The sequence below is a fragment of the Podarcis filfolensis genome (genome assembly GCF_964270895.1).
Source record: "Podarcis filfolensis genome assembly, chromosome: 8".
Taxonomy (NCBI): Eukaryota; Metazoa; Chordata; class Lepidosauria; order Squamata; family Lacertidae; genus Podarcis; species Podarcis filfolensis.
In genome coordinates this window covers 15,201,155-15,215,484 of record NC_139611.1, presented here as the reverse complement: position 1 = coordinate 15,215,484, position 14,330 = coordinate 15,201,155, and the positions used below count along the sequence as shown (strand labels likewise).

Genomic DNA, 14,330 nt, shown 5'->3' with positions numbered 1-14,330 from the left:
CTCTAGGCCTGTGGAATAGCGGGGCTTACTCCGTTCTTTACTCCTTAACTTAGTATAAGGAGACTAATGACTTGCTTGCTTAATGCCACATCACTCTTTCCCTCTTCTTCTCCCTTCCCAGAGATCTTTTTAATGCCGCATTTGTTTCATGCTGGTCTGAACTCAACGAAGACCAGCAGGATGAGCTGATTCGCAGCATTGAATTGGCATTGACTTCTCAAGATATAGCAGAGGTCACCCAGACCCTTTTGAACTTGGCAGAGTTCATGGAGCACAGTGACAAGGTAAAGATGCCATTGAAGGAACCCTTTGGGGGAGCGGAGGGCATGGGGGAAGAGATTATCTACTTACATCAGCCTTGAAAACCAACCAGTGAGGAGGATGGCTTTTATGTCCTTTAGTCCTGCTTCCATTACCTTGTTTGCCTCTTGCTGTTTTTGCTGTGGACTGCTTATATCTCACCTCGCCTCTGGTGCTTGATGGGACCCAGTCATAGAAAGCTGCCATATACTGAGTCAGACCACTGGGTCCATATAGCTCATTACTGTCTATGACTCTACACTGTTTGGCAGCCGCTTTCCAGGGGACATTCTGATCCCTATCTGGAGATGCCAGGGATTGAGCCTGGAACCATCTACATGCAAAGAAGATGCTCTACCACTGAGCTATGGCTCCTCCATCTCCCAAAGGTCCATTTTCCAACCTTGTTCTTGCCCCTGGGCACGCCTACTATCTATAAGACAGAGTCCTGAACTTTCTTTGGCCTTCCTTTCTGTATTTTCAGGGGCCGCTGCCTTTGGGGGATGATAATGGCATTGTCTTGCTGGGGGAGCGGGCAGCCAAATGCCGGGCGTATGCTAAGGCACTGCACTACAAGGAGCTGGAGTTCCAGAAGGGTCCAACCCCAGCAATCCTGGAGTCTCTCATCAGGTAGGGCCATTTCTTCTGAACTACCTTTGTCAGAAAAGCTGATCCTGGCCTGGCAGCTGGAAAAAAGCATTCAACAAACGTGTTTCTCTACATAGTAAGCTTCTACCTATGTAGCACACATATCAAAGTGTTTGTCTATGTATTGAAGTGTGTATCTATGTTTCCTTGCTATTTTTACGAATTGGTGCTTGTGTGCAATGACAGAAATGGAGAATGAAGCTAGCATTATGAGATGTTGTGCTGCATTAGTGCAGGACTTGCGTACAACCCTTCCAGAAGTTTGGGACTACAGCTTCCATCAGCCGCAGCCAATGCCTGTGCTGGATAGGGCTGATGGGATTTGTAGTCTATACCAGAGGAGGGTGCCACATTGGTGAAAGCTGGTTCAGGGCATAAAATGTGGTTGCTTCATAAACTTTATTAGGAGGATGGTACATGTATCTCTAAAACTTTTCCTTTTTCCACTTAGGCAAAAGCATTTTAAGGCAAATCTTGGCACTAGGAAGGTCTCCCCTCTGTGTATCATCCCTGGCCAAAAAATTTAAGTGACTTTCAAGAGACTTTATATAAAGGACATTTTGAAGACATTTGGCCGTTGCCTTTTTAGAACACACAGAAATACCCTAAATAGCTGTGCAGTTTATAAAGTGCTTGGACTCCCACATCACAGTGGCTTGGGGGGATCAGTAGAGATTTCAGTATCGATTGGCCTGGCAACAGCAGCAGAAGCACTTCAGCACAATATAAGCTCATAAAAACTCCGGGAATTGACCCTCCCTGTTTCTTAAAATACCATCATCTGGTATTTAAATGCCTGGGGCCAAGTACAATAGAAATGGTCCAACTCACTGCCAGAAATTCTGCAGACTTTCCTCTTTTCTTTGCTCCCGCCTGGGCCTAGGCTGGGTGCCTCTATGAGCAACTCTGAGCTTTTCTCCCTGTCCTATTTGTTTGGATCTTGCACTCCATGGGCTAATCCATTCTGAGAGAGACAGAAAGAGATTTATTTCCATCCACTTAGTACAATACTCATTTGCAGTTTCCTATAGACCACACTGTCTTTCCTCCCTTCTCTGCTCCTCTCCCCAACTCAAATGTCCTCTTCCCTCTCACCTCCAAACAAATTACAAGTCAACATTTTTGCCTGCTTCTGATGTCCATTTCAATGGTATGGCAAGGGCAAGGTGCAGAAATATTCCGGGCATCCTTGGGCACCCTTTCCACAGCTACTGTGTCTTCCTCTGAGCCTGTGGAGGCAGGAAGTGAGAGGGATGACTGCTATTCAGCACTGAATGCTATACTGTGTTAAGAACACATTAATCTATGATACCTAATTGTTGCTTTTCTGGAAGAAAAACCAAGCAAAATACCACTTATCCCTCTGCTTTGTAATCTAGCCTGTTAAATGTTCATCTGATATACCTGGCTAAAGCAATGGCAGGCTGTTTGTGTTTGGCTTGTCCATTGGCTTGTGTGGGACATACAGTTTTTGAGAAACGCTTCTGTCTCTTCCTTTCTCTCTCTCTCTCTCTCTCTCTCTCTCTGTGCGTGTGTGTTTGTTCGTGTTCCCCCTTTCCTTGTTTCTGAGCCAGCAAACCAGCAATAACTTCCACAGAGTTTTGTCCAGTTGGGGTCTCTGTGGTCTCTGGATTTGGGGTTTATTATTGCTGTCAGCCAGCCACAAAATGATCTCTTTGTAAATTCCCATACCATGGTCAGAGTGATATTAGTGAGGCAACTTTTCTCAGCTGGCATTTCCAGAAATTCTCCTGAGTTGCATGGCAGTCATTCCCAGCTGATGACAGATTGTCAGCTTGGAGAGCAGGCAAGAGGTGTGCTTGAATCTAATGCAAGAACAAGAGCAGCTTCTTTTAAATGATGGTGATTTAATGGCAGGGGGAAAGAATAGCTCTTTGAAAGGGCCATGTCTGCGCTTCCTCTTCTTGCAATGTGCCTATCAATACGGGAGCATATGAAGCTGCCCTATCAAAGAGACAGACCAGCAGAGGCTAGTCCATTAGGGCAAATGGAGCAGTGCCCATTAAACCCCACTCTGCCCTCGGCCAGCCCTGCCTTCTTACTTGCGTCCAGTCCAGGGGGTGGCACTGCCTGTCAGATTCCTCCTCTTCCGTCTGAGTGTTGCCCTTGTAGAATTCAACAGGGAGAAGAAGGAAGAATCTTGCAGAGCATGTGCTCTGCATGCAAAGGTGTTCAGGTTGAAATCCCTGAGCAGCCTCAGTTAAAAGGACCTTGAGCTTGCAGTTCCACTGCCTGAGAGAAACTGCTGGGTGGAGCAGACAGTGCTGGGACTGATGGACCAATGGTCTGTCTCAGAGGTGCCTGGTGTCCCTTTGGATTGGTGAGGTAGAAAGTAGGTGGATCACTTACAGGCAGAGCTAACTATTTCCAGTTATGTTCCCATTCTTTCTACTTGGGAGGCTATACAAATAACTTAAGCCCTAAAACAGTTTTAAATTAAAACCCGCCTAGCCTAGAGTGGCCAACTGTATGCCACTCTGAAGGCCACAGTCCTCCCCCTGCTCTTGCTCCACAGGAACACCTGCTATTTGTTGGTATACTGCCTTGGAACATGGAAGCTTCATGAAGCTAGGATGACTTAATAACCATTTGTGCAACAAGAAAGGAGATTGAAATGTGGCTCGCTTTCAACTGTTAAAAAATAAATAAATCCAGAGGGGGCTTTTTCATTAGTGCATGTGTTGGGGAAGATTTGGCCCTCCCAGGTGTTGCTGAACTACAACTGCCATCAGCCCCAGCCAGTAGAGGCTGGAATCAAAGCTTAAATTTCTCAAGGACCTTTCCTGAAGGGCCACTTATATCTGCAGACTAATTATTCTGGTGTTAATTAGCTGTTGAAGTGTACTCTCTGGTACCCTGGTTTCAGTCCAAATTGAAATGGATTCAGTTTAAATAGAAATGTCTTTACAAGCTCAGTTGTCGCAAGCAACTGGAATTGTGCCTGAACTTCTTATTTTTTATTAGCCTGTTTTTCTGTTTGCTTCCTAGTTTATTTAGGGCTTTTTCCAGTCTGGTGTATTGACTTCATTATGTTACTTCACTTCTGGAGCTAAGCATTTTGTTGCTGTTAATCAGTCTCTGTTTTGCTCCCAGCCAGTAGTCTTGGCTTAATTCAAACTGTGGACTTCTTGTAGAATTTTCTGTCCCTAGAGATGCATAATTCCTCTTTGGTTAAGCCATGTGCCTTTTGCCTGCCTGCTTCTGACAGATCTGTTAATCAATCACTGGCTGCAATTACTCTCTTCCTCTTCCCAAGCAAACAAATTGTACGTGTGTGAGAGAGAGAGAGAGAGAGAGAGAGAGAGAGAGAGAGAGAGAGAGAGGAAGAAGAAGAAGAAGAAGAAGAAGAAGAAGAAGAAGAAGAAGAAGAAGAGGAGTTTGGATTTGATATCCCGTTTTATCACTACCCGAAGGAGTCTCAAAGCGGCTAACATTCTCCTTTCCCTTCCTCCCCCACAACAAACACTCTGTGAGGTGAGTGTGGCTGAGAGACTTCAGAGAAGTGTGACTGGCCCAAGGTCACCCAGCAGCTGCATGTGGAGGAGCGGAGACGCGAACCCAGTTCACCAGATTACGAGTCTACCACTCTTAACCACTACTCCACACTGGATCAGGGATAGCAGCTTCTAACCTAATGTTTATAACATGCTTCTGAACTGCTACTGCCTATGCTTTAAACATACAAAATTGCCTAGTTCTGAGTCTTCTAGCTCATTATTGACTACAATGACGGGCAGTGGCTGTCAAGGAGGGGCATGGGAGTGGAGCCACTGGAGGGGAAGACTTTCCAGGCTTCTTTAAAAGTCCCAGGTGATGCTAGTCCAGGCATAGGCAAACTCGGCCCTCCAGATGTTTTGAGACTACAATTCCCATCACCCCTGACCACTGGTCCTGTTAGCTAGGGATGATGGGAGTTGTAGTCCCAAAACCTCTGGAGGGCTGGCTAGTCTTTGGGTGAGGCAGCACCTTTTCTAGTAAGGCAAGCAGATCCCACTGGGAGCTGCCCAGGGTTTTGTCTGCTGTGACTGGCAATCATTATTACACCCCCCATGGACCCCAAGCCCCACCAATAGCTCTTCCTGAAATGTTCCAGGCAGTTCCTGTCCCTTTCCTTCACTCTTTATCTATGGAAAATCAGGCATGCTTAAGCTTTTGAAGGAAATGGGACATGTAGCTTTAGCATGCCTACGGACCAATCCTGTGCAGCATTAGGTCACTGTGCATAGAATTGTAAGTCCCAGTGAAGTCCCTAGTGGTGCTCACTCTCTAGTAAACCTGCTTGGCAGCACATCCTTTTATTAATTGTGTGTGGCTGTCCCTGTGTGCATTGCCCAATTTATCTCTGCCATGTTCCTGTTATCTTCTGCATGTGTCTCATTTTCCATATCATATCCATCCATTGCTCTTTTCTCTTGTCTGCTGAGCTATTTTCAGACCCTGTGTCTGCCACACAACACATACTGTCACCTCTCCTGGAGCCTTGCTTGTTCTTTTCTTCAAGGACTTCTGATTTTAATCTGCCTGCTTGTTAGGTATTTTGACAAAAGACTCAAGACCCAGTTTAAAAACAAGAGAGTTTATTATAGAATCTGAAAAAAACAAAACAAAAAAATCCATTGTGGAGGCGTGGCAGATTTTGTACAGAGCGCTCTTTCAATTTACAGTACATCCAGATCCACCTGGAGCATCACCCACACAGCAACCATCTTTAACAACAATATGCTCCTGGAGGGATGGTCCCAAATTTTGTCCAGTCAACATGTACAAGACACTTTCCAGGAAACCAATGTCTTCTGGTGCCAAGATAGCAACTTTAAATTATGCTAGATCCCTCTTGTAAATAATAATTAAAAAAGTGAATAAAAAATAGATATATTAACTATGAACCCACTCTGGCAATGAAGTTAAGCAGGGAACTGAGCTGTGAGAGGAGTCCTTGGTAACTTGTGTTTTTTTAAAACAAATCCTTTCCCCAATTGTGATGCATTGCAATGTGTGCATAATATTATTCCTCACATCTCTTTATTTGTGTTGAACACTGCACAGTATATTAACAGGACTGAGGATTCTCAGGCCTGGTGGTTGCATGTGGTCCTTGTGGCATCTCTATTTGGTCCTGCTCTGCACCCTCCTTGGGTGCTTTTGCCTGGCTGTGGTATGTGCCTTTGAGCTGTGGTAGTGTCTGTGAGTGGGAGATGTGTGTTGGTGTGCAGAAACCTCTGGTTTTAGTGTGATTGGAATGGAAAGATAGTGTGACTGCTGTAGAAAGATTAAAAGTTGCATTCATTGCTCAATCCACTTTTTCCTATGGCCACACCCACCACTGTCTTGAGGCCCCTGTAGAGTTGCCTGTGATAGAATGTGGCCCTCAGGTTGCAAGAGGTTCCTCATCCCTGGCTTATAAAAGCTCAGAATATTAATGTATATTTTTTATTGTTGTTGGCACCTTCCTTTTGTAGTAACCCCCCCCCCCCAAAAGCTCAAGGCATAAATAGTAGGCTTTTAAATCTGGAGTGTCTTTGATGCCCCTCTCCATTCATCAATAGGAAGATCTGTGGGGAACTCCAATTACGATTCATCCAACACCCCAATCTGATTCTTTTTTCTCTTTTAAATTGTGGGCCTATGCTTTTGAAAAGAGGATCACCTCACTTGCCATCATCTTCCTAACTCAGCACTTCCCTCCCACCCCCATTCCCTTACCTCATTTTGGCCGTTGTTGTATCTGTGCACTTGAGTCAACCTAAAACAGGGAGTGATTGCAAGGTGGAGATTTTTAAAAAGCTGGGAAAGTTAATACCGCACTTTGCATCCCTGTACTCCGGGGGGAAATGCTATACCAACTCTGTGATATTTGTGAATGGAACAAAATTATTCTCTTAGGAGGATGCTGCTTGCCAGGGGCTACATGTCCTGGGACATTTGAGCATCCTACTGGAAGAGAGTGTTGTGATGAGAAAGATGCAGAAGTACAGCCCTTGTATTTCAGACCAGTGGTTGTGGTTGTGGTTTTGTTTTTTTTGTTTTTTTGGTTAGCATTTGTGTGTATCTTTCTCCCTGTCCCCCATGAAGTTGTGTCTCTGCTGCCTTACTCAACTTTGTTGGTATCCCCCTGGGCTTTGAAGTCTGCCGGCCGAATCTTCATCTCGACCCTCTTCAGGGAATAGGTTTTACCGTGCCATCCGTACCAAGTAATCCCATCTGTGCTTTTGTTGTGCTCTCCATTGCGGTAGTAAACCCCGTTCAGGTTGGAGTCTGTACAGCAGTTGTACCAGTAGCCGCCTGTTGAGAAACAAAAGTGGAGAAAATAATTTGATCTGTCTTCAAAAGCAGTGGGTTTTGAAACTTTTTGCCTCCAGGGAACCTCCTTTTGCATTGACATCTGCCATCATGGGACCAAGCAAATTGCAAAGCATTCTGGGGCACACACGGTTTCATTAATGCATTGGCCTACCCCTGAGCCAAAGGGTCAGGTAGCAGGCAATGGGAAATAGCTTTCTCTGCCCATGATCTAGGAGAGCCATTGCCAGTTGGCCTAGACTAGGTATAGGAAACCTTGCCCCCCACCCCGTACATTACTGAACCGCCACTCCAATCACCCCAGCCATTGGCTATGCTTGCTAGGGCTGCTGGGAGTTGTAGTTCGGCAACATCTAGAGGGCCAAAGGTTCCCCTGAATTTGATGGACAAATAGTCTAACCTTTTATAAGGCAGCTTCCTGTGTTCCTGTTTGCTCCAGAAAGTGCTTCGCATATCACATTTTGTAGTTGTCATTGTTCTTGCAATGCTTACAACTTCAAAGCGAAAACAGGTTTCAGAAATGTTTCTAAATTGCAAAATGGCATTCAGCCCTGTTCAGCTAAAACTTAGTGTAGGAGAATGAGCCCACCTACATGCTTACCTTTGCGTAACAGCGCACAGTGATCCACACACTTGTCATTGTCCTTGTCCTTAGTGCTGAAGGCTGTGTTGTTGTGATACCTCAGGGAGTCATGTGGAATGTTGCCACTGTAGTTGGCCAAGAAGAGGCGGTAGCTGTTTAGCTCGTTGCCCAGAGTGAAGTGGTTGTACAGAGCGTAGCGGATGTTGCCATTCCAGTCCTGCAAGGGTAAACAGGAGGTGGATGAAGGTGAAGAGGAAACTTCTGTTAGCAAATTTATCTAAGAAAACCGTTTCCAGGAATGTATGCACCTATCCCTCCTTGCAAGGAGTGCCATATCTTCAGGCATCCATTGCTCTTTCAAATGGATGTGATGGATACCTGCGCAGGAAACGATACGGCCATTTCCTCAACGTTTTGCATTTCATTCATGTGTTCAACCACAGGGCATCTTGTCTGCTAGCTCCACTGAAACTACTTCTCATCTTGTTCAGAAGCTGAAGGTTTAGAATGAATAGTGTTTTTGGAACAGAGGATGCTTTAAGCATTTAATTATAGCTGACTCCCTTCAGCAAAACCTCATGCTCTGCCTGCAGTTTGGCAAGACTTCCAAAGGAAAATACCTCTGTAGTTGTGGAGCAGCCGCTGAGGACATCTGGGTATGTGCCCATGCTTTTTGAGTTTAAGGGCACTGTTAAGAGGGCATAATGGAGGGTGGGGGAGATATCTTACTTGCCAACCCCAGATACTGACGCCTGTGTAAAGCAGTACCTAGAAATTGCAATACAGTCGTACCTTGAATCCCGAATGCCCTGGAACTCAAACGTTTTGGCTCCCAAACGCCGCAAAACCGGAAGTGAGTGTTCCGGTTTGCTAACGTTCTTTTAGAACCCGAACGTCCAACGGGACAGCCAAACAGAAGCCCAATTTGGTTTTTGAAAGTTTTGGAAGTCGAACGGACTTCCGGAACGGATTCCATTTGACTTCCAAGGTTTGACTGTATCTTAAATTGCTGTTGGAGACTGCTCGTCCTTCTAAATTCCTCATCTGTTCAGTGTAGATAAATTACCAAAAGTTAGCCTGGTTTTTTGAAATCATTCCCTTACCTCGAGCTCCACACGTAGCATTGTCGGGCGCCGGGAAAGCCTATGGATGTGCTCATTTCCCAGCCAAAAGTCTCCCTGGATGCTGCCAAACCCTTGCTTGTACTGCTTCCAGTCCCGGCTGAAGGAAATCAGGCCAACTTTACGCCTCTGGATGACTGTCCAGCCTCCTCCGTCAGTCTCCATGTCACAGTATACCTGGAGCGATGGGAAAGAGTGTTGATTCCAGTCATTCATGGAGACTAGGGACTGTCCAGGCCCCTTTTGGGGAGGGGGCATGTATTTGTTGCTGCCAAATTGGACTGAATAGTTCAGTTGATTTGAGTATCTGTTGTCCCCCCCCTCTCACCCCACAAACCATATCAGTATGAATATAAGTGAAAACATGTATTATTGGTAATGGCAGAATAAGGGATTTTAGGCACTGGGTAGCAGCATTTACCATGAGGTCAGCTGCTTTTTAGTTTAGGAGAGTTGTTCTCTGTGATGCTACAGGTGGAATGAAGCTACTTTCTCGGAAAGCCATTTTGAGTACCAAGAAAGGGAAATCCATGAACATCAAAAGTTTTTTTAAATAAATAAATAAATAAATAATCCTAAGTGTCATTCTTTCAGTCCAGCAATCCTGGACAGTTTTCCCTACTGCTGCCATTCAGCCCCATAGATTGGACCATTGTAGAGAAGCTCTTACCAGCACCCCTAGAGGGTCACCTTCTGTGGGTCATGGAGGCTCAGAGAGAGCAAATGTGTGCTCCTTCCATAGGAACCTGTCCTGAAAGCTGCCCAAAGCTGCCCATCTGGACTATAACTGGGGCATAAGTAAGTCATAGCATTTGTATTAAGACTTCTTACTTGCATTTCTGGTGTTCCCAGGAATTCATCAGGGAGGAGTCTGTAGACCCCTGAAGTTCTGTAATTTCTCTGATAAAGCGATGAGCAGTCGTACACAGCATCTGTGTCAATGGAGGGGGTGGAATGGGAAGCAACAAATGTTTAGCAATGACTGACGAGTATTCAACACCCCCAACCCACAAATTGTGATAAGTTCTTAAGTACAGCGGTACCTCGGGTTACATATGCTTCAGGTTACATACGCTTCAGGTTACAGACTCGGCTAACCTAGAAATAGTGCTTCAGGTTAAGAACAGGATGAGAACAGAAATCATGCTCCGGCGGCAGCAGGAGGCACCATTAGCTAAAGTGGTGCTTCAGGTTAAGAACAGTTTCAGGTTAAGTACAGACCTCCGGAGCGAATTAAGTACTTAACCCGAGGTACCACTGTACTTTTGACACATTTTTATTAAATGTAACCTTGCTTATGTTACAGTTCCTCCAAAAACAGCATGTTAGTTTTAAACTTACGTTGCAATATTTAGTGAAGCCTCCCTAGAATTTCAAACCCGGAAGGGGAACCCTGAGACCATCAAGCCTCAACCACCTCCAACATTAACCTATGTGATTGAGACAGCCATGTGCTCCACAAATAAGAGGACAGCTGTGTATCTCTTCAGGATGCTTGCAGCTGATGCTTTCCTTAAGCAAGTGAGCCAAACTGTGTTCTACTGGTGAATGAAGCCATTGCCCAGTTTGGGAGAGCTAATAATAATAATTTTATTATTTATACCCTGCCCATCTGGCTGGGTTTCCCCAGCCACTCTGGGTGGCTTACAGCACATAAAAAATTGTAAAAGATTAAACGTTAAAAATTTCGCGATACAGGGTTGCCTTCAGATCTGCATGATGGTGGCTGCAGTCTAGAAGCATTTCCCAAACCTAGTAGGCTGTTTCAGCAATTGATTGGCACACATGGAATCAGGAGGGCCATCTGCTTACAGAGAGGCTGCTCAAGTTATTTTTCTCCTGTACATATATAAGTGCAGATTTTGGGCGCTAACTTCTCCAGCTCCTTCTGTAACCCTTCAAAAACACAACCATTGAGCAGCAAGGACTTGGAGCAGGATCAGGCTAACAGAAAGGAAGGCTCAGTGGCGCAAGGGGGATTTGATGGCTTTGGCATGTGTGCCTGAAACCCCCCCTCCCAAAAAAACCCATTCTAAAATTATGCAAACATTATCCTGATTAGTAAAGAATAAAGAACCAGAATGGTTCAGTAACCATAGTATTGAACTTTGGGGACTTAAGGTTCTAATCCCAGCTCGGCTGGGTGAGTTTGGGCAGCTTACAAACCCTTAACCTTGACTGCAACTGTAAAGTTGACGTAATAGCAACGTATCTCACCATGGTCTTTTAAAGGTGAAAGAGAAATTGTTTTGGCAATGTAGCAGCAGTACTTGTCTGTTCAGAAATGACTAGTGCAAGAGCTGGTGTAACCAACTACAAATCTAGAAACTTCAGGTTTGAATCTCACTTTGAATTTTCTAGGCAGCCTCGGGGCAGGCATTCTCTGCTGCATGCTTTGTACTGCAATAGGGGCGTATCGCACCCATACCAGCCTGCCTCACAATAATTTACTATAGCAAGATTGTGTAAAATGACCTGAACACTCAGAAACAGCACTTCACAGATGCGAAGCAGTAGTGTTACTACTTCTGAGTGTGAAAGAACCAGTTTCTCCTCCAAAAACTTCCCTTATTGCAAAAGCCCCCAGACTGAAGCAATGGGGAATAAGCTAGGCAAATACAGTTTGCTGCCATTCCGCAAAGCCCAACCTCTTGATCTGATAGGATGGCCATGCCTGGGACAGCTTCCCCAGTTTGCAGTTGTGCTCTCAGGCAGACGAGCCAAATCAGCACATCTGACATGTTTGGACTGTGCACGGTCTGTTTTCTGCATCATGGCCTGCTCCCACTTGGAAAGTACATTCCCGCTCCGGCGAGCGTATCAGCCTTTTTGGAAATGGTTGCTTCCCTTTCCATGTTAAGAACTGAACAACCAGCTGCTTCCAGGGGAAGGGAGAGGCCCTTCCCGAGGTTAACTTTTATCCATCCTGACAGGTGTAACAGAGTGCAAGGTGAATGATTTCCACCTATTAGGAAAGATTAGGTGCCAACTGGGGCTTCCTTGCAGCCAGCAATTCAAGTCCCTATGTGGCTGTCTTCCACATGCAGTGTGGCCTTACCGTGCCTGTAATAAGACATGTTGTGGTTTAATAATTTTGTACCTTGAAGACACACTCTGGGCTATTTATGTGAATACTACGAAAACCTCAGTGTGAGGATTTTTTCCCCCAGGTCACACTTGTATATAGCTTGGTTGCTCACAATTGAGGGAAAGAGCTGCTTCCGGGCGACCATGCCTATAAGCTAGGTTGAGTTGATTATTTATTTCACTGTAAACCTCAAATGATGAACCGGCTAGTTAAAAGGTGTGTTAGTAAAAGTGTGTATGGCTATATTGGCCCCTGGGGGGGAAAGGTGATTAGGTGGTAACCAAGGTCATGTTACTCAATTAAATCGGATGAGTTTTAATTGATTATTGGGGTGGAGTTTTTAAAAATATAGCTATACATATAATGTTGAAGGAAAATTCATATTTTCTTTTAGGGAAGGGCTGCGGATCAGTAGCAGAACAGCTGCTTTGCATGCAGAGGGCAGCAGGTTCAATTCTGGGGGCCTCCAGGCAAGGCTGGAAATTAGTCCTGCCTGAAATCTTGAAGAGCTGCTGTTGGTCAGTGTGGGCAGTATTGAGCTAGATAGTGATCTGACTTAGTTCTTTAATTTTGAATGGTGCAGATATATATGTAAAATATCTCACAACATTCCCCCTTGAGTGAGCGTAAAGGTGGGGTGCCTCTTGGAAGAAGATGCCATCCACCTTTTTCAATCAGGCTTTTTTCTTTAAGTGTTTTGTCATTGAGCTGAAATGCCTTTCAGTTTGATTTACTGAGGTTTTAAAACTATTTAACCCAACCAGTGTGTGTTAAAGATGGCAATGCTAGCGTTCATGCATCTCAGGATATGACTGCTCATATTCTCACACAGAGTTCTTTGTGCGAAATCACACATGTACTCACAACCTTCCCTCTTTCCTCACAAACTGCTTCTGGAAAAAAGCATGAATGGGATCTGGCTGCACTTTCCTATCTTTAAGCACACACAAAGACAGAGAGACCATAATCTCAATGTAGGACTGTCTCTCCTCACTTTTCTGCTGACATTCTAAAGAGTGATTGTGTTTTGAGTGTCTGCAGGTCTTACACGCAGAACAAAGCTATTATCATTTAAAACATTCAAGCTCTCTTGGAAATGAAATAGTTGAACAACTCAAAAGCAAATACACAAGATTGTGATTCCCTGTTTAAAAGCACCTCTCCTGGGGTGCATTTTGCCCAGCAGAGTTTGCTTGCAGTATTGGGGGTCTTAACTGAGGGGAGCAGCTTCTGAGGTTCTATTTTTTCCATGCATTTATTTGCCATACCACTGGTCCTCCTTACCTGCGGATGTTTGCGTGACAGTCTGAGCTGCCTGGAGCTGCACGATGCCCAGCTGGTTGTTCATCTCCGAGTACTTCCCTTCCACGTCATTGAGGCGCAGGTCCATCTGCTTGAAGCTTCCTTCCAGCTCCATCACCTGCATGATGGCGTTTCCCAGTTCATCCTCCTGCTTCTTGCTCAGCTCCTGTATCAAGGTGGACAGGTTGGCCACGTGCATCTTCAGCTCCTTCAGCTCCTCACAGCAGCCTAGGTTCTTGGGGTTCCCATTGATCACCTTCCTCTTTGGAGGTTTCTGCAGCCAGGCTGGGTACACGGCCAAAGAGATGGTTACTGCACATAACCAAGCCAGCTGAGTGCTGAATGTGGTCTGCATGCTGTGTCTAGGGATTTTTCTTCTTCTCTGCTCCCCCGCTCACTTGGTCCTAGGGGTTGCTTCAGAAATTCTTATCTCCTGGCCCAGGAGGAGGAAGAGTTGCTTTTTTTAGTTGAACTGTATTTGTACAGATGTTTTCTGTAAAGCCAAAGCTCTTGTTTCCCTCTTTCTCTTTCTCAATGAACCAAGTCTCTCAAAGGTGGATCACTCCTGTCGGAGTCTCTGCTCTCGAGAAATGTGTGTGCCTCTCCCTCGCACACCGCATCTTAAATATCTATTGCTTCTGGGTACCTCCCTCCCCCTCTTGCAGCCCATACACAGCCCGCTAAGCCACTCCCCACTCATCTGCTCATATCAGGTGGAAACAAATACTTTTTAGGGCTTGTTTGCGTGAATGTGGGGGGGGGGGTTAAGGGTGGGCAGCTTGGAGGCTTTTTCTGTTCAACTTTGTCATTCTCTCAGATTTGGGAGTGGGGGGAGTGCAGGGAAGTCATGGGAGTTGCCAGTAAATGCCTCCTACTGGATTTTAGCCTTTCTGGTGACTAATCCTCTGGCAGCATGTTAAGGGACAGAGCAGGAGTTCAAGTTTGGTAAATGGAAGGGGGTTCTGCG

General features: G+C 45.4%; 2 protein-coding genes across 5 annotated transcripts in view; one reads left to right on the top strand and one right to left on the bottom strand.

The window, feature by feature from the left end:
• MTOR (mechanistic target of rapamycin kinase) overlaps nt 1-14,330 on the top strand; it is a 107,621-nt gene that overhangs the window by 45,863 nt on the left and 47,428 nt on the right. For all 4 annotated transcript variants that reach the window (XM_083628356.1, XM_083628354.1, XM_083628355.1 and 1 more), the window contains 2 exons: nt 122-284; nt 785-930. In XM_083628356.1, the coding sequence (XP_083484482.1) occupies nt 122-284; nt 785-930 (309 nt within the window). The remainder of the gene's footprint in view (nt 1-121; nt 285-784; nt 931-14,330) is intronic.
• ANGPTL7 (angiopoietin like 7) lies at nt 5,530-14,167 on the bottom strand. Its single transcript, XM_083628897.1, has 5 exons — nt 13,346-14,167; nt 9,805-9,905; nt 8,956-9,150; nt 7,871-8,069; nt 5,530-7,251 (listed from the first exon to the last, which is right to left on the bottom strand). The coding sequence occupies exons 1-5, from the start codon at nt 13,716-13,718 to the stop codon at nt 7,058-7,060; spliced, it is 1,062 nt and encodes a 353-aa protein (XP_083485023.1). The 5' UTR covers nt 13,719-14,167; the 3' UTR covers nt 5,530-7,057.